This window comes from Stegodyphus dumicola, chromosome 9 (assembly GCF_044657685.1).
Source record: "Stegodyphus dumicola isolate Sdum_Otavi_A_Nest chromosome 9, ASM4465768v1".
NCBI lineage: Eukaryota > Metazoa > Arthropoda > Arachnida > Araneae > Eresidae > Stegodyphus > Stegodyphus dumicola.
In genome coordinates this window covers 68,955,293-68,982,066 of record NC_140776.1, presented here as the reverse complement: position 1 = coordinate 68,982,066, position 26,774 = coordinate 68,955,293, and the positions used below count along the sequence as shown (strand labels likewise).

Sequence of the window (26,774 nt, the reverse complement as noted above, 5' to 3'; positions counted from 1 at the left end):
ATTTGCAAGAGAACTATTGTTACCGTTTCCATCTTCATATATTGCTGAATGCAGATGTAGTGCCATAAATGATTTGCTGGTAATTAAAAAAAAAAAAAAAAAAAAAAAAAAAATCTGTTGGATATAACGAAACGGGGAGACTTGAGACTCAAGTTATCTAAATTGGAACCTGGCATAAAATCTCTCTGCAGCAAATATCAAGCGCAAGGAACTTGCTAAATTTAAATAATACAAATTACTTAAAATAATATTAAAAAAATATTTTACTAAAATGAGTTTGTTCTTGAATTTCAGTTTTCCATGTTTTGAAAGTTCACTTACTGTATTTGCTCACAAAATTTCGTAGTAATTTCTTCCTAAAAGCTATCATTCAAGTCTCTTTTGCGAACATTTCAATTTTTAAATATTAAAAATTTTGTATATGCTAGGGAAAGCTTAATAATTTTACAGAGGATTAGGTGGGACATAGCACAAAAAAGGTTGGGAAACACTGATCTAGTATGTCGTTAGCTGAAGTTGAAATTAATTGTGAACTAGGTCACAAAAAGACAAAGGCAGCTGTTATTACAAATGATCTTGGCATATACGTATTGGGTAATAAAACTGCTCAGTTGCTCAAAAATAAACAATTCTTAAATTTAGAAAGGATAAATGCAGTTTTGACACGATCTTATGAAGAAGATCGGAGTAGAGAAACCAAAATGGGGAAACAAGAAGAACTGTCTGTTATTGAGACTGATGAAGATATTTTACCGCAGGCTGATAAGGAAGACAAAGAAACTAAGAAAAAGATTAATGTTAATTCAAAGGAATTAATTGAATCTCAACATCAAAGGAGAGATCTAGCCTCATTGTTCAGCGAAGCTAAAAGTGAAAATTTCAGCAAGACAAATTATTTCAAAGTAAAAGAAAACGGTTTCTTGGTGAAAAAGAAAATAGATAAAAATGGAAATGAAAGGGAATTAATTGTTATTACTGAAAAATATAGGGATCAAATGCAAAACTATACATCTTTGATACAGAGTGAAACCAATAATAGTGCTAAAACTCAGAGTAATTTGGTCAATACTCACCCTTCTAAACATCAAGCTTCTGTCAATAATAGTGCAATAATAGTCAACCAATAATAGTGCTAAAACTCAGAGTAATTTGGTCAATACTCACCCTTCTAAACATCAAGCTTCTGTCAATAATAGTGCAATAATAGTCAACCAATAATAGTGCTAAAACTCAGAGTAATTTGGTCAATACTCACCCTTATAAACATCAAGCTTCTGTCAACGTGTCACAGAAATCTGACAAACAGTCTAGGCGTCCCCCTCCTTGTGAGAAAACCGAAGTTATTGATATAGAAGTTGACTCACCTTATTCATCTGGTGATCCACCTTCTATGGATAGGGTGTGCGATTATTCCCCTACAAGTTCCCCAGTTCCTTCTTCTACAAAAAGCAAAGATGTGTTTGATAGTTTGTTAACAGTTAAATTTAGAAATTTACCTTGGCTTACATTTTTCAGTTTGCCCCAAGAATAATTTACTTGGCGAACTTCTTAATTTGTAACAACCCTATTATCTTTTCCTTTTTTTTCATTGTAATTGAGGGGAGAAAATGTCATTGTTCATACTTTCAAATAATTTTAACTAAGTGCGTAAACCACATTTGATGTTACTATCGCTTTTAACAAATATGCAAAATTTCAAAATGCACCAATATGTAAATTTACGTATATCTTAGGAAATTTTTAATATAATACTCTAATTTTTTGCAGCTACGCTTAAAAATACTTCTACTTTAAGATGAAGGTAACAATTTTATAGGTTATAATTCAAAACTTTTTTCGAAAAATATATAAAAATTATTTAAAAATAAATCATAAAAAATGGGCAAGTTTTATTTGGAATGATTTTAAATTTCGAATTGTGGAAGGAGTTAAGTAACTTTTTATAAAATAGAGATATTAATAAATATATATCAAATTCAATTAACATTGAGCAGCTAAATTTTGTGAGCTAATTTTTTAAAAACTACTCACAAGATTTTTACAAACATTGGCAGTTTGGCACAATCTGAGTCGCAGAATTGATATATGGGGGGGGGGAAAGGCATGTCTTTTCAGAAAAAGTCTGATTTTTTGTCAAAATACCTATATTAGAACAATGCTATATATAAGTCTAATACATATCCTAAGTCACACATTTGAGACATGAAAAACGCAAGTTGAATTTCATCAATCGGCCCAGTAGAGCGGAGATATAAAACTTTTTTTCTTTTCTTTTTTTTTTTTTTTTTTAAGCACTGTACAAATACACAAAAATAAATAAATAAATCTTAATATATGGATAAGACTGGCATAAGAAATAACCATTTAAACACAGCTTATTTAATTTCAAACAATATCATGAATTGAAAATTTAGTACAAAATATTCTGTATATATATATATATATATATATATATATATATATATATATATATTCTGTATTATAAATAATACATTCTTACAAAAGTCATAATGTGGAACGAACTCTTTGCAGAAGCTGCTGCATGTGTAGTTTACTAACAGATGTACATTTAATTAGGCATGGCAACTCTCCATGTACAAATTTAATATCCATGAGACAGTTAGAATTCTGAAGAGTCAACTTGCACTTTGATATGGCCTAAAGAAAGGGAAAACAGTTTAGAAAAAAAAAAAAAAAATTCCAAACCAAAGAAAAACTGATAAATAAATAAAAAGACAGTTATATTGAGGAAAGAAGAAAAGGCAACATAAATTATTCAGATACCTTGCAACTTGCAAGTATACATCAAATCAAATGGATTATAGCTAATTTCAAAATCTACACTGTCAAAACAATTTAAGGGAAATACATTGAGAATAATTGATTTCAACTTATTAATAACAACTAATAATTTTAATTTTTACCTGCAGCACTTTTGCTTTTTCAGCGTCATTTGATGAACCAAGCTGCATTTTCTGAAAAGACAAATTTCATGAAATGCAAATAATAAAATATAGCATTATCAGATAATGGGAAAAAAAAAAAAAAAAAAAAAAAAAAAAAAAAAAAAAAAAAAAGAAAAGAAAAAGAAATAACTTATATAAACTCCAAAATTCACTAACCACCACATCTGAAGCAGGTATTCCGATAATATCTTCTAAAACCTATTAATAAAAATAAAGAAATGTTACATTTATTTTACAAAGCTACCTTTCTAATACACAAAATTGAACTTCTGAAAAATGATCCAACATAGTTAAATGTCACAAAGTAAAACAGAGATAAATGAAAAAAAATCAACTGAAATTAAAACAGAATTAGAAACACTATGATGTTTCCAAATTGTCCAAAGCAAGGCTGCACTGATGCTATACACTACAGGGGGAAAAAAAAAAAGAATGAATGCAAAATGCTTAGATTCAAGTATTAACTGATCAACAAATTAGTGGATATTTCTCATCTACAAATGCTCACCTAGAAAGTTATATAATCTAAATCAAAGGCTGTGCTTTTGTTGTGGCAGGAAGCAAACAGCTATTATATCCAAAATGTATCAGTAACCAAGCCAGTGCGTCTACTATTTTGCTAGCAATGGATTTTTTTACAATGGGAGTAATCTCTCTGTTTCAAACATAATAATTTATACTAAAAGCCCAATAATAACTTATAAATTTCAGAATAAAAAAAGCTTCATAAAGTAATTGACAAAATAATTTCAATAATAAAAATATATTATTGTAATTATTTATTGGAAAGTATAAAATAAATATCAAATGCTTAAGGGGATGTTCTGGAAATGAAACAGCAAACAAAATGGCTAAAAAAGCAGTTTCTCTGATTTGTCTTAAGAGTTTTCCAAAATTCCTAGAGGCAACAGCACAAGATATTTGAAATGTTGCAAAAATTTAAAAACAATGGTTCTTAACCTCTCAATATAAAATTACATAAGTGTTTTCTCAGTCGATGCAATGTAAAATAATATATATATATATATATTATTCATACGAAATAATGCTTATCTTTTTCTTTAGTCATGCCAGAATTAAGGAATGCTCAATATGTTGATCCATTCTCCTTTGTGTCTTTGCAATTTCATAGAAAACTAAATTCAGAAGTGCTTTTTATATCAATGGCATCTTTTATGAATATATAATAATTAATGGCAACTTGTGGTCACCAAAATTGAGTTTATTGACTTATAAAGAATTTAACAATAATTCAATATTTGAATTTAGCGTTCATATGAGAATCTAAAATTGTAAGAGATTCTTATAATAAGTCACTGCATATATATATAGAGAGAGAGAGAGGGAGAGATGCATAAAATGTGAAATTTGAACTATGCAGCATATAAAAATGCAGGTTTTATAAATTTAAAACAAATAAACAAATATAATTATATACTACTGATAGAAGATTGCAAAAGACATGTATATAATTAACAGAGGTACACAGACAAATCTTGTTGTATGCGTATGGGTTTGTAATGGAATAAATGCACACAGAACTCATGATAGCTTCACAAATTTTATTTTTCCAAAAGCGACAATTTACAATTCTAGAAATTTCCACAAATGTACTTGCACAGCTCTTCTCAGTATTTGCACCCACTAAGTCTTTCTGCACTGATGTGTGAAAAATCAATCATAGGTACGAAGGAAAGGTAAAGAAAGGGGGACAATTTCGTATTTTAGGAGAGTAAAAAGGAACTTCGTACATTTTGTACGAGTTCAAAAGGCCAGAAAGAAAAGATGGAACAAAATAAAATTTAAAATAAATGGCCCAAAAATAATAGAGGCGGGGGAAAAAAAGGGGGGCTATAGAAAGAAAAGGAAAAGAAGTAGAAAATATCCTAAAATATGATTGTGTCCATGAGTGTAGCTAAAAGAAGTTCATTTGCAAAAATTAGTGTCTTTAAGAAGCAAACTTTAGCTAAGTTAAAAATAAATAAATAAATAAATGAATTCCTACATGGTAATGTGTATGCCCTTATCTTGAGACCTAACTAGAAAAGACATATATCATCACAGAGATGTACATAATATTTTAACTATAGTAACATTAACTATTACCGTTACCAAAAAATTCCTGTATATTTCAGAAAAAATTGACAAAATCATAAATCCATACACAGTGTGAGAGCATTTCAGCAAAAATAAATTATACAGTTTATTTTTCTTAAATATTAGTTAAATATAAAATTAATTTATTAATTTAACCGTTGTAATTTATTATAGTACAAGTTTAACAAATTCCGTCACACTGTATTTATATTTGCTCATAATTCTAAGTTTGAGACCTGAAAAAAAAAGTCCAGGATCTTAGTTACAAAAATCACAATCTATACTCATTGATGGTCAAGAGATTCCCATTTTTCCCTCTCAAGAAATTCCTAAGCACCAAAAGGGGGGCCTCCAAAGGGTGTGAATTGCTGATAAGAATGGACTACTGATAAGAAATGTGTCTCTCCGGAATAGTTACGAAGAAAAGAACTACATGACTTGCTACTATTACTAACTATTGTATAATGCTAGAATCTTATGAAAATAATAAATAAAGAAATTTAATGGCAGTGATAGAGAATAAGATATTGTATAGAGAACAGAATGTTATTTATCTGAATATTACATGTCAGGGTTTCTTTTGGATTTCTCGTGTTGATAGTGAACAGCGAACAAGATATTTGAAGTTTCGAAGAAGCAAAGTTTCCTTTTTCAATTTGATGAATGAGACATTGCATAGGAAAGGTGCATTAAACTTTTTTAGAGAGTTGAAAACATTTACTGAAACACTTACTTAAAAATTTCGGAGCTGTGTTTAGACACTACCTCCAGCTTTCGAGCGCCAGTCCGGAGACAGACAGATCTCAATACTCCAAAGCAGGGATGGATATGGTTACAGTTAAATATAGGTATCAATTAAAATAAAAATTAGTTATGCAGAGTCTGGACCAAAACGTCCCTAAGTTAGGGCCCTTCTCACCAAATTTGGTGATGAAACTTAGTGGCCCTCACAAATTTAACGAGATAGCCACTCATCTCAATGTTAACTAGACTTGTGCCTGTAATCTTATTTTTCCAGCAGAGCTTTGTATCTTGAGGCATTTCATGTTACATTATGTAAAAGACATTACAATTTTACATATAATTAGGCTAAAATGTTTTACATGTGTACAAAATTTGTAACAATATGATAGATCATTAGAAAAAATTTATAACCTTATCATGGATATTCACATCAAGTGAACATGTTCCATCATTTATTTTTACACTAAGGCTCCATCCTTTATCAGCTGTGCATTCTAATTTTGATAAAACTCTAATAATGAAAGCCTAAAGAAAAGAAAGTACATAATTTTTAAATTATATGTTTCCAGTTTCAGCACAGATATAAAATTTTAAAATGAAAAATTAATGAGTTTAATTTATAACAATTAATTACATGAATACATGATAAAAATATATTAATTCTACAGGTAACTTTTCCTCAATAAAAATTTCTTTTTTTTTATATATCTTTGGTTTCCCTGAAAATATTTCATTTAAACATTTATCATAAATTTCCTTAACTAAAACAGTCTAAAATGCTATTTGTAAGAATTCACAGGAAAGAGAATCCATAAATTTAATGCAATGTTTTAATTCAATTTAATCTGATGTTTCATAACTAATAGAATGCATTTTCAGCTTCAGATATCAAACTTTCAAACCAAAGATTTTACTTCCTTGTACAAAGTAAAGGAAGCATTGTAATCACGAAAAATTCTGGGTATTATATTTCAGCGAAAATATCCATTCTGCCTGCTATAAAATGCAATTTAAAGATGTTTCTGCATGACATCTGTACATAATGACAAAATAAAGGACTCTTTTCCCTCAAACGAATTATAAAACTGAATTAAAATGGATTAAAAAGAGATTTTTCTGTGGCATCGGTACGTACATGCATATGTATGTAAGTATCTCACATAACTCAAAAATGAGTAGTCTCAGAACATTGAAATTTTGCATATATTTATGCTATATAGTTTTGCACCTCCCTTTTTGATTGCAATTGGTCGCACCAAAATATGTATTTTACATATAATTTTATTATATGTAAAATATAAATTTATTATATGTAAAATATAATAAAATACAATAGCCTTTTTTTTTATTTATTTATTTTATTTTATTTTTTAATTTTTTAATTTTATTACCTCAAATTAACATTCTAAATTTGGGGCTCTTCCCCTAAATACATTCATTCTTTTCTCCCAAATTTGAGATTTTTTGATGTTATGTAATGCTACTAACTAACCAATCACAGATTAGCTGTACTTGTACATTAAACTTGGTATAAATGCTCTGGCAAGCTAACTGCGTCATCCTTTATTTTCTAACTGCTGCTCTGTCATTCTCTTGCTGCTTTGCTTCTCAACAGCATACGTCATTTTCTTTAAAAACCAATGTACATAGAGATGTATCATATTTAATTATAACTGAATAATTATCTGCCAAATTATCTGGATATGTGTGAAAATAAAGACTGGAAATTCTGCAAGTTCATGTTTTATTATCTTCATCTGTATGCAACAACAACAGCCATGATGGACATTGAACACTGTTGAGAGTTCCAGCCATCACAACTGTGCTTAGAAAATATGACATATATATACACACACACCCACTTTGTTACTTGGCAGGCTGAGCTCAGTTTTTTTATTCTAATATGTTGGTAAATTGTGCATTTTTTGCATTAAAAATGATTGAAATATGTTGTTCTTACTTCCGGTTACGGTTTTTATGCTTTAAGTTAAACTGCATGTGTTAGTTGTAGACTTATCAACAATTTAGATGTTTTCTAAGTGCAGCTAAGCCTAATTTTTCTAACCATAACAGCCATATTTGTTTACATTTAAAACTTAGCAGAATATTGAAAGCCTTTCTGCCGAGTGGGACCAAAAGAAAACTTTTAGTTTTGTGCACCAATTTTAATTGTAATTAAAAAAAAATTTTTTTAACTGTATTTATGCTTTTCTATATGTGTTCTATATGTGTCATTTCTATAGTGTTTTATGCTTTTCTATAGCTTTCAATTTTTAATGAAGCTATTTTGAGTTTTTATGTGTTTTTGCCCTGTTGCAAAGTGAGAACTGAATTAAATGAATAAGAACTATATCTTTAATGAAATTTGAGGAAATAAGTGTTTTGTCTTAGCAGCAAATTTTGTCGCCAGTCTGTCCCAGTCAGAGGAGAATGTTTATGAGTAGCGCACGAGTATTAGGTAAGGGACGCTTAAGTGTCTGTAAAAAACTGTTTCTTTTTTAGTTGTTTAATTTCTTTTACACATCGTTCTAGATTTATTATAGTATTTGTATAGAACATGTGGCAAATCATATAATATACAATTCATAAAATTATATATTTTTTGTGCATTCTGAGTTATACAATGAATGAGATGTAACACTGTTAAGTGAACCTTGCGACAGAGTGCCGCTATAGTAAATAAATATAGTTAATTTTAAAGAGTACATTTATTCTATTGTGGTTTATGCGCTATCGACAAAGTAGATTTAATTCAGTTCAGTAAGTTTAAATTAAATGCAGAAAAAAAAAAAAAAATGCGTCCAATTTCATATTCCATACAAGGAAGTCATGTGATGTACACATCAGATCTTTTTAATATAAATAGACAGAAATGCATAGTATAAAAGAGATAGAAAATAGTTAGCAATTGATAAGCCAACAAACAGAGCTACTTCATTTGAATTCTAAAGTAACTGAAATGCTAACACAGAAAATAAGAAATAATTACTTATGATACACTGTTCCAAAGTCTATTAATTTATCATTTCAGTTTTCTTGCAAAGCAATGAGTTTCAATATTTTACTTATTATTTCTTTTATGACATTCAATTCTTAACAGAATTTTAACTTATTAAAAATGTTTTAGCATTTATACAAAGAAAATTTTGAAACTAATATAATTCAAAGAACAAGGAATTGGCTACAATCTTTTACTGTTATTACATTCAGCTATTGCATTTCATAATTATTTTTAATAAAAATAATTTTTATATAATGGCACTGTATAAATAATTTATAAAAAATTTATTTTACCTTTACAGTGATAGTGGAATTTAAATCAGGATCATTTGCAACAGAGGACAGATACATAAATGGCTTTTCTTTTTGCGCACCTGAAATTTAAAAATAAGTTTCTTATTCTTGTTATTATTATAAAATTATTTAAAAATATCATTTTAGTTTTTCATAATATATATATATATATATATGTTTTTTTGCTAATTTTGTAATTGTGTGTTATATACATACACACACAGAGAGATACACCATACATGCTATAAATCAACATACAATTTATAAAATATAATATAAAATTTATAAAAATAATAACCTTTTTTAATTTGAAAGGCAAATGATTAATAATAATAATAATAATAATAAAAACGCTTGCGTCCTTTTAGAGGTTACAAGATCCATAACTTTCCTCTAACTTCCATTGCATTTATGTGTTTCATAAATGCAATGGAGGTTAGAGGAAGTTACATAAAAGATGCCTATACACACAAGCTGGAAAACTTATTAGGACTCCATTATCGATTCATAACTAGAACAAAATACACAGATTCTAGATATAAAATTAAAAATAATTTTGAGCTTTTTTAAAAACAATGATACATTTGAAGATTGTTTTTAATCAAAACATTCAGTTTATTAATTTTTTTTCTGCCACTTTATGCATCACATTTGTTTACTTGGCAACAAAGGCATAGATTTCACTAATTTTTTAAATACATAAAATACTTCACTTCTGTTATTTTTTAAATATTGATAACATATCATATAGAAAGAACTTATCATAACACCATTGCTAACATGCACTACATAATAATTTATTGAAATTTTTAAAGATTACACAAATATATTTAATCATACGTAACACAACATCTGTTATGATAGCAGTACACAGATTAAAACTAATAGTTGCTTTAATAACTAAAACTGAAACTTTCTTTTCTTTGCATTCTATAGATACAGGAGAATGGATAAGCGTTATATATAAATGTTCAGCAGTAGCTATAAATAATATAATTCCAGTTTTTATTCTTCATCTGATGAAAATTCACAGCAATGGATTTGGAACTGAAAACCTAAAACTGAAATCTCATCCATCTTAATGGACTGATTTTTGATGTCCTACTATTTATTTTATATCCAAGATAATATTTTCCAGCAATTGTGGTGTATGATGGTGAAAAATAGCTTGAAATTGTACATTAATCTGAATGATTATTCCTTTAACCCTTTCCGGCATGCTACCTTTTAAAGTTGGAATTTTGATTTAAAAAAAAAAAAAAAAAATAGCACTTATCGTTTTAATTCTGTGGGTGTGCCCGAAGCGGGCACACTGATTGAATAGAGCTTTGAAAAGAGTGCTGAAACGAGCATTGCTGGGAAGCGTGTAAAAGAGTAAGAGATTTTGCATACGATTAAAAAACACTAAATTCTGAATACCATAGCAGATTTAGCATTACCCAGTGTGTGCCATGGGGAAATCTGCTACTCTACACTCCCCTAAAAAGCTCATTTTGGGCTATATAATGATTACATGCTTATGAATGGAAAAAAAAAAACTTGGGTATATGATAGTTACATTTCCTATTTACACTTTAGTCTATTTTTTCATTGTGGTACTTTTTGAAGAAAGTGACATCCCATTTGAAAAAGCACAACCCAGTATTGCATGTTTTGCACATGTGCTGGGATCCATATCAGATTCACTATCTGAAAGCAATTTGTGTAGCACTTTCTGTGCTTTAGAAATATTCAGCCCTCTCCCATCCGTTTGGAAAATCATTTAAAATAAAAAAAATAAATAAATAAAAAAATAAAGTAATATTATATCTACAATTTGAAATTATAAACTATAAAATAAAAATATAAATGCCTACAATGTAAAACTATTAAACACAGCGCTAAAACTTCTTTGAACCAAAGCGAAAGAGAAAAAGAGAAGTGCTCTAGTGAAAAACCAAACAGCTAACTGATAAAATTATCCCTGACCTTAAAAAAATCACCCCAACAATTTCTTCGTTGAAATCAAACCTCTCCTTCACACACACACACACACACACCATGGAGGTACGAAGTTAGATGGAGTGGCCCTAAACCGGTTTTCCCATACCCAGGGTTCATACACATTTCTGCACACAGAAATTAAGTACTTTTAAGGACTTTTAAGGACCATTAATGAAAAAATTAAGGACCTATGAGCAAATGGGAACTGAATAAAAAAATTCAATTAATATTATTCATGCCTTCATTTCACTTTTGTAATACCATCCTGAAAATGAAACAGATCCTTAAGTAGTATGCATTATTAATAAACATGAATTAATTAACATAATTATTAATAGGTTTGAATAAAATAAACTTCAATTTATCAAGTAGCATTACATTTTTTAAACTTATAATAATTGACATATTTGAAACAAGATAAGTGAAAAGATATTTGAAGCAATATAAGTTAGTAAAACGTAAATGATTTATGTTTTGCTAACCATTAGCTTTATGTTGATTTTTTTTTTTTTTTTTTTTTTTTTTTAGTCTCATTTTGTCACATACTTGGTCAGTCTAGAGGTTTAGTAAATAGCAGGTAGATTTTATGTCAAACAGCATAGGTTGAAATGAGATGTAAGATCATAATCAACATGATTCTTAACAAAAGACAATGTTGTCACCACTGCTGCTTGTCTAGAGAGAGACCTGCTAATTAGAGCAAACCTGAAAGGCCTGACCCAGGCACGGTTGACAAGTGTTGAAAGTTAGTCAGGCTCTGTTTGATGCCGTTAGTGTCGTAGCTTCGTGTAGAGTTCCAGGGATTGTAACCCCGTTGATATACTTTAAGGTTCCAATAAGCGATGAAAGCACCAGAGGTGATAAACTGTTTTGTATTAGTTTAAATCTTACTAGATGCAAAGAATAAGTTTTACTTGAATTTTTACATTTTTTTTATTTTATCTTGTGACTGCAGTGAGTATTAATGAAAGTAAATAATTCGCTTTAATATGTAAAGATAATTTTTAAGGGTAAGCAATTAGTTATAAATAATTAAATTAGGTAATTTGATAACCTTAGTCATTATGGATTTACATGGTCACTATTAAATTTTATTTTTTAACAATATTTGTTAAAAAACACTATTAAAATCAAAATCTAATAACATTTCACAGTTTAAAATTCATGTAATTTATACATTAGGATAATTACACATTAAAAGCTACAAAACATTTATGTCTTGTAACAACAACACTAAAAAAAATATTTATCCGTCATTTTAACTTGAAGCTTTCCCATTTTGGCTTAATTATATCAATTTCCTTCTCTTTAAGCATCTTTTCTAACAATTAAAGATTTGTCTCAATATGCAAACCAATGCTCTCACTCGTTACTGTGTGCTTTATGTCCTAACCTGCCAACCTCTCCACAATGTACCTATGAGGGTTTACTTGATTTGGTAAAAGTTAAATAGTCCAAAATCTCCCGACAGACGTGAAGCACATTATCGCTATCTCTGAAAGTATTTACAATATCAGACAAAGCTTCTTATTTAAAAGGAACTTAGACCATAAAGGCATTTCCTGATGCTAACTAAATCAATCACAGCTCACGGTATCGTAATTAAACAAGAACAGTCTAATTCAAACTAAAAATGTGGACTAGCGGTCAAAGATTATACAATTTAATTTGGCTCAGAAACTCTATCATATGAGAAAATATAAATGGGAAATTATAGTAAAGGCTCAAATCATAAACAATTGGGTAATTTACATAATAATAACTGCACATATTTTTTAACAATAATTTTCTTTATGTATTCAGTTTCTTTCATCAACACATTTCCTTTTTATTTTAGAATTTTTGGATTTAATTAAGGATTTCTGTTACTCTAAAAAACTCTAAATGCATTTAGAATTTATACAAAAAGTGGCTACTTTTATTTCTTTAGTAATATAAACATTCAGAAGAAATATTAAATATACGAGGGCCATCCAGGAAGTAGATTACGTTTCCGTCTGTGTCCGCTAGGGGCGGGGCTAGCGCGGCCATCTTGGGGTCAGAGCGTTGCACAGCTCAGTCTGCATCTAGCCGTGCTAGTGAGAGGTTCGTGCTGTGCTCCGTTCAGATACTGTGACGGTTTGAAATGTCTGCGTTAATTGAAAATCCCGCGAGCTGCGAGGTGCGCTCAGTAATAATATCATGATATAATACTTAATACTTAATTTATATAAAATCATGATATAATACTTAATTTATAATATATGAATTAAAATTCAAATTGGTAATGGACACAATTTTGTAATATTTCTTTTGACCATGCCATCTGAAGTCTTAATAGTTACAACCCTAATGATATTATCAAGACCAGGATGTAACTGAGTAATTCTACCCATTTTCCATTTAGTTGGAGGTAAGTTATCCTCCTTTATGAGACACAGATCATTAACTTGAAGATTTTTAGTTGGCAAAAGCCATTTTTGTCTTTGTTGTATTCGACACAGATAATCTTTGTGCCAACGCTTCCAAAATTGTTGAACCATTTTTTGAATATGTCATCTAGTGAGATGGGAAACTTCAATCTAATTTGGTTCAGTAATGCTTGTTAATGATCTACCAATAAGAAAATGACCATGCATCAAAGCTGATAAGTTATTTGGATCATTAGATAAACTTGTTACAGGTCGCGAGTTAAGACAAGCTTCTATTTGTGTGCGAAATGTTTCAATTTCTTCATATGTCAATCTCACCTCGTCAACTACTCATTTTAAATGGTATTTTGTTGATTTTATGCCAGCTTTCCAGAGTCCACCCATATGTGGCACACCTGGAACATTTAGATGCCATTTAATGCCATTATCAACCAAATATCTGCTGACGTTTTGATTATAAGTTGCAGATCTAGCAAGCCTTTCAAATTCCATGAGTTTGCGTTTTGCTCCAACGAGAAACAAGAGTCGCGAGAAAAATTCCGCTTGAAATGATTTTCATACTCAATTTCTTCCTCTGTGTAAGTGTTTATTTCTGCAATTTCTTCTAATTTCCAAAAATTTTCAACCTGGAACTGAACATTGGTACAACTAGCACAATTAGGTATAATTGTTTGTGATACACATTTAGTCTTGCCGATAATGACCCAGCCGAATATTGATTCCAAGGCTGTTAACGAATGATCCGGAAAAGTTAAATGTCCATGAAGCATTATCTCGCCAAATACATCTGTGCCTAAAAGAATATTTATTATGCCAAGCTGGAAGCAATTTGTATCTGCTAACCACAAGTGTTTGAAAGATGTCAAAACAGACCTATCAACTTGATATTGAGGAAGGTCACATGAGATCTTGGGTATAATTAATGCATTAACCGAAATGCTTGAGTTTTTATAAAATGGAGATCTTACTTGTACGAGGGCCATCCAGGAAGTAGATTACGTTTCCGTCTGTGTCCGCTAGGGGCGGGGCTAGCGCGGCCATCTTGGGGTCAGAGCGTTGCGCAGCTCAGTCTGCATCTAGCCGTGCTAGTGAGAGGTTCGTGCTGTGCTCCGTTCAGATACTGTGACGGTTTGAAATGTCTGCGTTAATTGAAAATCCCGCGAGCTGCGAGGTGCGCTCAGTAATAAGGTCTAAGACTGCAAAAAACTGTAAACCCATAGAAATCTATCGGCAGCTTCGTGAAGTGTATGGGGACAACATTATCACTGAAGGTGGAGTGCGTCAGTGGGTCATAAGATTTCAAAATGGCCGAACCAATGTTCACGACGAAGATCGAAGTGGGAGACCCAGCATAGTGACCGCCGGACTTCTCGAAAAAGTCGATGCTAAAGTCCGTGAAAATCGAAATTTCACAATAACGGAACTTTCTTTGAGTTTTCCACAAATTTCGCGAAGTTTGTTGCACGAAATCATCAGCGAAAAGCTTGGTTACCACAAGTTTTGTGCAAGATGGATTCCAAAAATCTTGACAGAGGACCACAAAAATCAGCGAATGGCTGCAGTGTTGAACTTTTTGGACGCTTACCATAAGGATGGTGACTCTTTACTCGATCGCATCGTTACTGGTGACGAAACATGGGTGAAACATGTGAACTGTGAAACGAAATTGCAATCAATGCAGTGGGGGCACACAAGTTCTCCCCAAAAACCCAAGAAATGCATGCAAACAATGTCGGCAAGGAAGATGATGGCGACTGTTTTTTGGGACAGAAAAGGTGTAATTTTGGTGGACTTCCTGGAAAGAGGCACTACAATAAACTCTCAAAGGTATTGCCAAACTCTCCAAAAACTCAGAAGAGCAATTCAAAACAAGCGCAGAGGAATGTTGAGCTCTAAGATCTTGTTGATTCACGACAACGCCCGGCCCCACACGGCAAATGTCACTCGTAAAGTTCTTGAATCTTTTAAGTGGGAGTTGTTTCCTCATCCGCCGTACAGTCCCGACCTGGCACCGAGCGACTTCCACCTATTCCTAGCAATGAAGAAGTGGCTGGCTATGCAGCGTTTTGATGACGACGCACAGCTGCAAGAAGAGGTAACGAAGTGGTTGAAGGCGCAGGCGGCCGAATTTTTCGACGAAGGAATTTCCAAGCTCGTACATCGCTACGATAAATGCCTTAATTTGTATGGTGACTATGTAGAAAAGTAGTATTTGAGTGTGGCTTTCATCTGTATATAATAAAATTTGTTTCCTATACTTTGTTTATTTTTTTATTCCAAAACGTAATCTACTTTCTGGATAGCCCTCGTATATGGTGAAGGCAGGTTACAGAGCTGATGTGGCAGAATTTTTAGAATTTAGTGACACGCCGAACAACAAAATCTAGAAATGGCAAAACTTTTAGAATTTAGAGCAGCCATTGGAAGCAGAAATTAGAAGGGCACTAGGCAGCAGAATTTAGGATCCACAGAGATTGCATCAGGTGGGAAAATGTGTACCAGCTCTGTGTATGATGCATTAAGACATATTAGATGAATCTTTTAAATTGTAAGTTTTCAATTTATTTATTAATAAAAAAAACCTCTTTCTATAATGCCTGCTCAAGTGATAAGATTAGAAGCATTTTTGATATTTTCCATGCTTTTGTCTAGTGAAAAGTAGAGAAAATAAAGGGAAGATAAACATGTTAATAAAAAAGATTCTAGTATCAGGAGTAAAACATTCAAATATTATGTTTCCATTGTTCTTCCAGATGTTCTCCAAAAAGTAAGAAATTCATCGCAAACTTTCTGTAAAACGCATCCATTATGTATTGATATGTTGATACTATGGACACATTTTTCATTTTGTCACATATTTCTTGAATCTTCTAGAATCGTGGGTCTATAAATCTTGCCTTCAAATCCTTCTAAATTTTCCATGCTGCAGTGTCAAAAATACTAAAGAAAAATTATCCCAACCAATTCTGTAACAGCAAAAAGCCAGAAATATTTAGAAAAAAAAAAAAAAAAAAAAAAAAAAGAGGGGGGGGGGAAGGAAAAAGTGTAAAATTAATTTTATAGAGAAAACTGATGCATATTCTGAGAATTTTTAATATTCTGAGACAATCACATGGGAAAAACTCTTTACTATAAAAAATTAAAAAGAAGATATTTTTAATTAATTACATAGCTAATTTTGCTTTTGCTAAGAGCTGTTTCGTAAATTGTGCTTTATAGCATTATACCTTATTTATTTTTCAGATTAAAAATATTGTATAAGTTGCCAAAATGAAACTTTATAATATGACAGCAAAAAATAATAATGTTTTATTTTAATCTTATTTTTAAAATATAATTTCAATATATTACCATTATTTTAATGAAGTTTATCAATGTTACGATGTTTTAAAAAAAAATCGTCGAAAAATTCTCAGATCTTGGAATTAAAAAATTTTCTATAGAAGCTGATCGTAAAATCGCCAAATTTAGAATCGTTTAATAAAAGAATTCAAATCCCCAAAGCGAAAAGTTGTTTAAGAGCTCTTTATTAAAAAAAAAAAAAAAAAAAGAAAAAAAAAAAGAAAAAAGAATTTCGAAATGCTTATGTTTCACTTCTTGCTTAGAAATTCGAGTATTCCATCATTTATATTAGAAACAGAAACAAATTATAAACCATGAACCCATTCAAAAGATAACCATATATGTCAGTGAATAGCCAAAAATATTTCTCCAAAATTCTAATTCACATTCGAAATGGCAGTCGTAAAAACAGACAGAAATTTCAGATGATTAAAATTAAGGAACTTCTACCGATTTTGGAGAAAATTAAGGAATTTTAAGGACCAAAAATCGATTTAAAAAAATCTAAGGACTTTAAAGGACTCTTAAGGACCGTACGAATGCTGCATACCCTGCTTTGAAGCACTTTCAATCCCACATTGGTGACCAAAACATTAGGTAATTTACCATTGAGTTCAATGGGTTTTGACACGACCGGATGTAAATATTTTGTAATTACGGCGTAAATATGCATATAAATGTATATATTTTCTTTTTCTACAATACTTCAGAGTCCTAAGTATATAAAAAGAATACAGTTTTAAACAACATTTCATTCTGAACGGAATTAAATGCTATAATTTTCACAGAACAATTTGCTCAGAATGGTTTAATTTGAATGAAATATTTTCACAAGTTTTCGTTAATTACATTAGAAAGAAATTTTAAGGTAATTCGATTTGATTCGGTTAAGGATTACAAAACTTAAGATCAAAGTTTATTATATTATTAATATTAAAATTAGGCATTATTTCTTTTCTATTTATAGAGCTTCTTCCTAAAATACTTTCTCAAATGTGGCATGATTTTTTAACTTCTGAGGCATCTTTTAAATCGAAAAATATAAGTCAATTTATAATTAATGCTCTATTCGGTCCATTTCAAATTAGAGCACATTTTATTTTAATAGCGAAATACTTTAAATAGTACTTAACTTTCTCTGAATATTTCTGAAAGAGAATAAAATACGGATTATTTTTTAAATATTATTTAAAACTTGTAACTGAGTTATTATAAAATGTAAGGGGAATAATTCTTTTAATTATACTTATCAGATTTTTTTACCTTTAATTTCAACAATACATATTCCAAAACTCTTCTTTATTACTTTCTTAAGTACGCATCTCGTAGAAAGTGCTTTACAGATTGCTTTAACAGTTTAAGCAGATTGCTTTCCAGTACAGTTTCCTTTTAACAGATTGCTTTCCAGTACGAACAATTCTTGCTTAACTAGTTTTATAATGTATTTGTCAACAGGATGTCAATTTATGTTTACAATTCAATGTTAATATATAGTAAGGTTATTATATATAGATAATATTTATAATCATTATAAATTTAGATACATTTAATAATTAGATTTTTTTCAAACTTTCACAGTTGTTTATGAATGAATAAATCCTTCATTTCAAAAACATTTACAAATAATTTAATAAATACTTATGCATTTTGTTAAATGCAGATACATGCTTTTTGCAAGCACATGCTTAAATACAATTTTTCATTTCTGGTATATGGAAATCTTTAATTTCTGTGCATTCCCTATATTTTTCGAGTAATTTACACTAATTTTAAAAAAGTGTATGCTACAATAATATGCAGATGTGAAAAAAATTTATTTTATTTAGAACATTTTGGCGTTTGGGACACAAGTAGGACACAAGTATCAAGGGTATTGAAAGATGTACACAATTTTAAAGGTATGGTGAGGTATTTTTCATTCTTTAAGCATAACATTTTTTGCTAAAATCTATATTTTTGTAGTTCAACAGCTTAGAATTTTATAAAACAAATTCATAATCAAAATCGCTGTTGTTAGTTATAAAAAATAACCAAGATGCGATTTTTGCGTAAATGTCACTAAACTATACAAATTGCTATTATCAATCACACTTGGAATCTTTTTTTATGCACAAATGTCCCGTTTTTTGAGTTGTATGGAACTGTCGTGTGTCAAAATATTATCAAAGCGCTATCAAGCGAGCTTCTGAATGTAAACAAAAAACACCCCATCTGGTGACCGAAGCTTCAGAGCGATGCTTCACTTCTAATGCTTGTTTGGCCACTCCTTCCTTTCTTACCTCCATGACACACACACACACACACACACACACACAAAAAAAAAAAAAAAAAAAAAAAAAAAAAGAGAGAGAGAGAGAGAGTGAAACAGGAAATGAAACAGAGATGCGGACCCACCTTTCTATGTTAATGAGCTGCAGAGAAACAAAGATACAGCTGCCTCTCAGTGACCTAGACTAGCAGTGCGCCCAGTCTGGGAACACCTCGGTTTGCTGTTCGATTTTAGGCAAGATTTCAAGGTAAAAATTTAAAACTAATTTAGAATAAGGAGATTAGCACACAGCCAAAAAAAAAAAAAAAAAAAAAAAATTCTTTTTAAACAATTCCTTTTATACCCCCCAAAAAAATCTGGAAGATATCTTTGAAAAATGAGGGTCTTAGAAAACTAAACATGGCTAAAACATATGGACTGGTTTGTGTTGAGCTGCCATCTACTATAAATAAAGAAGGTTCAGAATAACCTATAGTAACTTGCAAATCCTTTTTCACTCAATTTTTCTGTGCGTACAGAAGAAAATTTTTAGGCGTGCCCAGAGCAGGCACACCGTGCCACAAAGGGTTAATCATTGTCCAATTTTCTTTCATCTCATATGGATACACAGCATTTTTATATTAGTAAAATTCTGATCAGACCTTTGCTTCTACGACTTTCAGATAAACAAAATTATTCCTTTAATAAAGTATTATTTATTATGAAATAAAAATTGTGTATAGTTTGAGAGACAAATAATCATCTCTGAAATCAAAGCTGAAACTAGGATAGGAAAAAAACCTTTCAGAATCTCTACATGGCCGAGCCCTTAAATATGTGCCAAATGTTGTACTATTAAATAATAATGTACAAAATGCCATAATTAATTTACTTATTAACCACATATTACTGCAGTTATAAATTATTAACTTCATTTCATACAAAATTACATTCATTTTTAAATCCAAACAAATCTTATTAGAAAAAAAAAAACAAAACAAAAAAAAAAAAAAAAAAACACAAAGATTCTTAATATGAACAGCAGGCATATTTTATGAAGACCAACACATCTCAATTTGGTTTGTAAGATATTGTTACGGATTTGGTATTTAAATACCGTAATTTCCGGAAGAAAGGCCGCATCAGCGTAAACACCACACTCGAGAAAAATGGTGGGATAAAAATTAAAATTACACAGAAACGCCGCATCAGCGTTAAAGCCGCAATAGATTAAATTGCGCGTGACATCGTCGTGGGCCGTATAGATGCAAAAACTCAACCTAAGTCCTGATATATGACATACCAGTTAAGAAAAATGCATGAAATGAAAAACTCAAAAATAAATTAAAGGTAAGAAATGTATAGCTTCTGTGTCGTTTAGAGACATTTTCAAAAATTTTCCGCTCCCTAATTAAAAACTATCCAACAAGTACTTGTACCCTAACTGATGAGATCTGTATTTGGCAGAATGCCAAGAAAAATCCATTCATGCTGAAGGGGAAATACGTCAGAGTTTGTTATTGCGAGGCAGGTGGAATTTGAAAAAAATTGCAGAAAAGGCAGGGGTGGAAAGAGGATGGGTCCTGGAAGATTCATCGAATGGCAGAGGAGAGAGACTATTCAAACTGATGAGAATGTTGATTTGAAAGGGGGAAGAATGTTATTGTTCTAAGATCTCGTTTAGGGTGAATAAGGCATGTAGGTCCATTCAAGGGAAAGAACGTAAACAAAATAACGTTCGCAAAAAGCAACTGAGTGGTCTTTTGTGTGGGAACAGCACCAATCTATGCACAATGACAAGGCCATCCAAACTATGTACAATGACCATCATAGGAAATATTTTATTTTTAGTGCACCTAAACGCCGCATGGGTAGAAACGCCGCACCCACTGAAAATTTAAGTTTTAAACACGTAAACGCCGTGGCGTTTCTTCCGGAAATTATGGTAGCTAATATTATAAATTGTTTTATTCCCTGCGCGCGTGCAGTAAATTGTTTTATTCCCTGTGTGCAGTGCAGTGCGTGACGAATATTCAGAGAAGGCTATGCCAAAAAATTAAAAATACAAGAGTATGTGCATTTAACATTTAATAAATAAATATCTCTTTTTGATTTCGAGAAATTGCTAGAACAATCTGATTTAAGAAGCTTATAAAAAGGAGGAAAACCTCTCAATTCAGTTAGTTAGTTGCTGTTTTTAAGAGTTTGTTTAGAGAACTGCTCTTATTGATTGTTACAAATTAACAGATTAGCTTTCTCTAGCTGTTTTGAATTAGTTCTGTTGAACGTTTGAGAAGCTAAAAGATAACTACTGTGAGATATTGTAATTCTGTACAAATATCTGAGGAAATTTAGGCATTTTGTGTTATTTGTTGTGATAATAGTAAATTTTGTTCATTTTTCACTGGACTTGCACATTTAATTCATAACGAATGCGTACGCACACAACAATTTTGGTGTCAGAAGTGGGATTTTGAATGCCAATTACAAGAGCGATGGAAGAACAGATGATACAGTTGATGACTGCAGCATTCCAAGCAGAGATGAAAGCAGGCCAAGAATCCATTAACTCTTTCGCATTGAAGTCGCCCCAAACGCCCAAACATTCAGACATCGGCTGGACACCCGAAACGCCTGAATAATTTCCTACCCAGTGCTTTCCCCCATCATGTTACTGCATTACTCATTGCTTTCAGGCGTTATTAAATCACGTGTCAATCATTCTTTTGAAACTACTAAAAGTAGCTTCCTTGTTTCCTTTGTTCCTTCCTTTCCTTTGTTTACTGTCAGTGTTTAGCTTTTGATGCCCGAAGTTGCAATCCCGTCCCAAGGGGGAACTTCACACAGTGTCAAAGCGTCGAAGAAAGAAGTTCTCGCTTTACTTAAGCAAGGCTATTGTTAGCGCTGTAGTATTCAATTTGTCATAGGGGAAGGAAAAGCATTCCAGGAGAAATTCTTAGATACGGGCGTTTTCGATGTTTGGGGAATTGAGATTTTGAACTCTCTCGATGCGAAAGAGTTAAAGAGGAAATGAAAGCAGTTCATGCTGGTCAAGAATCCGTTAAGTAGAAATGAAGACTGTGCAAGAAAAGATTGAAGCAGATCATGATGATATAAAAAGAGAAATCACTAGCGTACTAGAAAACGAATTCATATTAGAAAACAAATTTGTAATAGAAAACAAATTCGTAATAGAAAACTAATATACTGAAATTCATTAATTTCTTTTTAAATCTTAAAATCTTTTATCAGTCTTTTGGAAAAATGGCAATGAATATTGCATATTTTTCATTATTTCTAAGACATTTATCATATAGACATTCAGAGGGAATTAAATTATTTTTCTTAATAAAAGACAGCTACAGTTTCAATTTGACACTGAATATAAACATTTTCTGAAATAACATTTATAAGTTGATTTTTATGATATAGGAAAGTGAAAAAATAAAACAATGTCTTACACTGAAATCGCCAGCTAAAAAATATACAAAATATAATACCAAAGAAAGCAAATTAGTGACGTTTAGAGGTAATACTACACAGTTTTATTCTACAGTCTTTGGAAAATGTATAATTTGCCATCTCTTGTTGTGATAGGAGACTTTAAATGCCCATCAAATTCAGTTGTTGAAAGATTAGGAGAAAAACGTTCATTCGCCTTTATCATTATCATGTAGCAGAATAGCAAATATACTCCATCCAGAGACAATTCTAACTTCTATTAAATTCAACCATTACTGTTGTATATAACGTTTTAATCATCTTGCAAGGACCTGCACATGGTTAACTCAAAAATCATTTATAAAGTCCAAGTGAAGAAATATACATATACAGAACTGCAAAGATTTATGAATGAAAATGGAACTTTTGCCATACCTTTCTGCAAGCAAGCAAGATTGCTATCTAGACCTACCTTGATGCACTGCATGTTATTTTAAAACTGTCATAATGAAAAGGCTGAAATCTGGACTGTGAGCCCCAAGCTGAGACAAAACCTAGAGTTTGTAAATATGAGTGATATTTGGTGAACTAAAGTGTATATGAACCAGTTTAATCAATTATGTAGCTAACATTATATCCAACTCAACAGCTTTTAGCAGTTTGTTCGTTAATTTTTTTAGTTATAGGTTTTAATACACTGACTACCAATAAGTATTTGGACACCTATGCAAATGACGATATCTGCAGTCCCAAGGTACGCCATGGACTCCGCCGGTATATATTGTGTAGGAAACAGCATCGGCTTTAGTCGCATGCGAGATGCCTCGCAATTCGGAGCTCTCTGATTTCAAGAAAGGTATAATTATCGGGTATCACAAATGTATCCGATCCTTAAGGGAAATATCTAGCGATCTGAAATATCCAATATCGACAGTGGCCTATGTGATTAAGAAGTGGAAGGTGAGCGGTGATTGTCAGAATGTGCCCCGAGTCGGCAGACCAAAGAAACTGGGGGATAGAGACCGACGAGTGCTGTTCAGAGAAATTCGGAAGAACCGCACCCAACCGATAGGCCTCATCCGCGAGGAGTTTCAACAGGCATCCGGGAGTATTGTTTCAATGAATACCATCCATAAGGAAGCACATCTGCTTGGTTTTCATGGTCGTGCTGCTGCACATAAGCCTTTGATCACAAAGGATCCGCACTGCTCGGTTAATGTGGTGCTAAGCACATTGAAATTGGACCGTAGATCAGTGGAAACGGGTTCTTTGGAGTGACGAATCAAGGTTCACCCTTTACTGTTCGGATGGCAGGGTCTGGGTCTGGCGTCTACCTGGAGAACATCTCCTGCCTGAATGCATTGTGCCAACAGTCAAGTTTGGCGAAGGCGGAATTATGGTCTAGGGGTGTTTCTCCTGGTATGGGCTGGGACCCTTGGTCCCCATTCATGGGTGGCAGTTTTACGGGTTGGACCCCTGTTACTTTCAGGATGACAATGCCAGTTGTCATGTTTCGACATTAACCAAGGCTTGGTATGGTGTCAATGGAGTTCATCGAATGGACTGGCCTGGCCAGAGTCCAGACCTGAACCCTATCGAGAACCTTTGGGATGAGTTGCATTGCCGAATTCAGGGGTGCACTACCCGTGCACCCCTGAATTACTTCTATGTCTTCCTATGAAGGAACTTCTATGTCTTCTCCAAGCCGAGTGGAAGAAAATACCACTAGCTGTCATACAAAGACTTGTGGAAAGTATGCCCCGGAGGGTCCACGCTGTAATTACCTCTCGTGGAGGTCCTACCAACTATTGATTTTTAATAAAGTTAGTTTTTCTTTTCTATCACAGGTGTCCAAATACTTATTGGTAGTCAGTGTAGTGGTGCCAAATGATGAAAGTTTAAAAATGGCATAGTTTCCATTATAAAACTAGAAACTGGCATGGTACTGACTCACGGACTTTTTTGGTTTGTAGGCGTCTTTTGGCACTTCATAAAGAGCATGCTGTAAGTCTGGACACTAACTATATCATGTCTTTTCTGCAAGCAAGTGAAATCATTACTTTAAGTAAACAGTCACATCCACTTAAAAATCATTCAGGCAGTTCTCATTTTAAAATTAAATGTCACATCTATTGACATCTATTGTCACCTCTATTGATTCTAATGAATGAAATGGCAAATTATACACCCTTTCATTCATTTTTTGTTATATTATACAAATTTCATCTCTGGGATCTGAGCAAAACAAGCTGAATACTCTTGGATTATACAAAAGCTAAATAATACATTTTTAAGAAAAAAGGGCTGAAGTTAATAAGAAACAGAGAATAAGAGCATTTCTTTGTAACATGGTGATCTTATTAGAAAGAAGAAAGAAAAAAACATCATACAGTCAAAAGTCTTTAATCCGGACTCGTCGGGACTTCGGCGATTCGAGATTATCGGTTTTTCCGGATTATAGATCATGAATGTAAATCTGGAAAGATGGCATGCAGAAATTATAAAATTAAAAATATGAAACCATAATTTATGAAATAAAGAGCAATTATGATCTAAAGGGTATCAAAATTTACAAAAACAAAGCTTAATATTTATTTGTTTACTTTATTAAACATTTCTTTCAACGCGCGCATGCGTAAAGCATACATTACGCATAGTCAAAATTAGAAAATTAAAACCAGAAAACTATTTGATGTGTATTCGTGATATTTATAATGACGAGGAATTTGATTTAAATCATATCAAAGATGGAGTACATCGAAATGAAATACTACATTTAGTATTAAGACTATTTAGTATTACATTTAGTATTAGGTAAGGAATTATAAGTCGAATAAAATAAAAACATCTGCCCTGAAGATAGGATAGTGCTGACAGATCAACTTCCAGTTCATTGAGTGCCGCGACGTTCCCTTCCCCGCAGAGCAGCGTGAAATTGATAAACAGATTTCGGAATGGTTAGAGAAACAAAGGATATGCCTTTATCCATTTTTTGCCACAATTCCACTTTTTGTTTGATGGACATCGAAACATGCTTTCGCTTTGTAGATCCTTTGGCAGCTCCAGAATTGGAAATTCTTTTTGACATAATCGAAAGTTCAAGCTTACTTTTATAAAATTGCCCTAACAGTCTGCAAAAAATAATAAGCCGGATCCAATTAGAAGATTAAGGAAGAATGCTATCTGCATCCTTAACTTAGATAATTTTAGCTTAGCTTATACCGTCCGTTATACATTAAACGCGCATGCGTAAACGCATTATGTGTTTAAACATGCGCAGAAAGTTTCTAGCTTTGAGGTCCGGATTATAGATCATTCCGTATTATGGACGTCCGGATTAAAGACTTTTGACTGTATTTTCAAACCCAAATTTTAGTGAAAGAAGAATTCATCACATTCGCTTTGATAAAAATGTAAAAACTGCTTTAGCATTTCAAACTATTCAAAACAAGTTTACTTCGCAACTCCCCCCCCCCCAAATATTTAATAGGAGAATATTAACAGTATCCAATAGATAAGAATTATTTTGTTGGCATAGACTTTTCAACGGCATTTTATAAAAAAATATATCAGCCTTCATAATTAATTAACTAAATCTTATGGTGGTAACTCACATGAAAGACTAAAATGAGAGACAATACTGCAAGAAAATATTTTTTCCTTCACTCCTTTCTAAGATTGACAGAAAACATCTAGTTACCCATGCTGAACTGTTAAATATTATCCAATGCTTTAAGATAGCTGCAAGCAGTCAGTACCATTCCCACAGATTTCAAAAGATTATAATCTCTTATATAGATGGAGATTATTACAGAACAATCTTTAACACTCAAAAATATTTTATGTGTATATATTATATATTACTTTTATCTGCGCTCACGTTGAAATTTTCAAAAGGCATTTCAAATCCTGGATTTTCATCTTGATATGTCATCATTTCCTGAACTACATCTTCATCTTCATCTTCTAGCCAAACTTCAGATGGTTCCTTTACTGTGGCAATGCTCTAAATTATAAGAAAAATATTATAAACATAATTTCATCAATAAATGGTAAATTAAAAATTATTTTGTTTAAGGAATAACAGTATTGCTACACTATCATGAAGAAATAAATGAATTAGACAAAAAAATTGACTTCTTTTGTAAACATTAAAAAAACATTCTTTCTTCCAAATTCAAGAAATTTATTACTCAGTAATTTTGACTGAATGTAAAAAACTATTTCTATAATTAATATTTCTGATGT

The 26,774-nt window shown here is 31.6% G+C and overlaps 1 protein-coding gene across 5 annotated transcripts in view; it reads right to left on the bottom strand.

Annotated features, from left to right (window-relative positions):
• Nucleotides 1-26,774, bottom strand: part of LOC118204674 (recQ-mediated genome instability protein 1-like) — a 122,214-nt gene that overhangs the window by 19,332 nt on the left and 76,108 nt on the right. For 4 of the 5 annotated variants that reach the window (XM_085823559.1, XM_085823558.1, XM_085823555.1 and 1 more), the window contains 6 exons: nt 26,391-26,532; nt 9,102-9,181; nt 6,219-6,332; nt 3,123-3,164; nt 2,925-2,975; nt 2,351-2,658 (listed from right to left, as the gene is read on the bottom strand). In XM_085823559.1, coding sequence (XP_085679685.1) covers nt 2,506-2,658; nt 2,925-2,975; nt 3,123-3,164; nt 6,219-6,332; nt 9,102-9,181; nt 26,391-26,532 — 582 coding nt within the window. In that variant the 3' untranslated portion in view covers nt 2,351-2,505. Of the gene's footprint in view, nt 1-2,350; nt 2,659-2,924; nt 2,976-3,122; nt 3,165-6,218; nt 6,333-9,101; nt 9,182-26,390; nt 26,533-26,774 lie in introns of those variants that run through there. The other variant, XM_085823556.1, reaches the window with a different exon arrangement.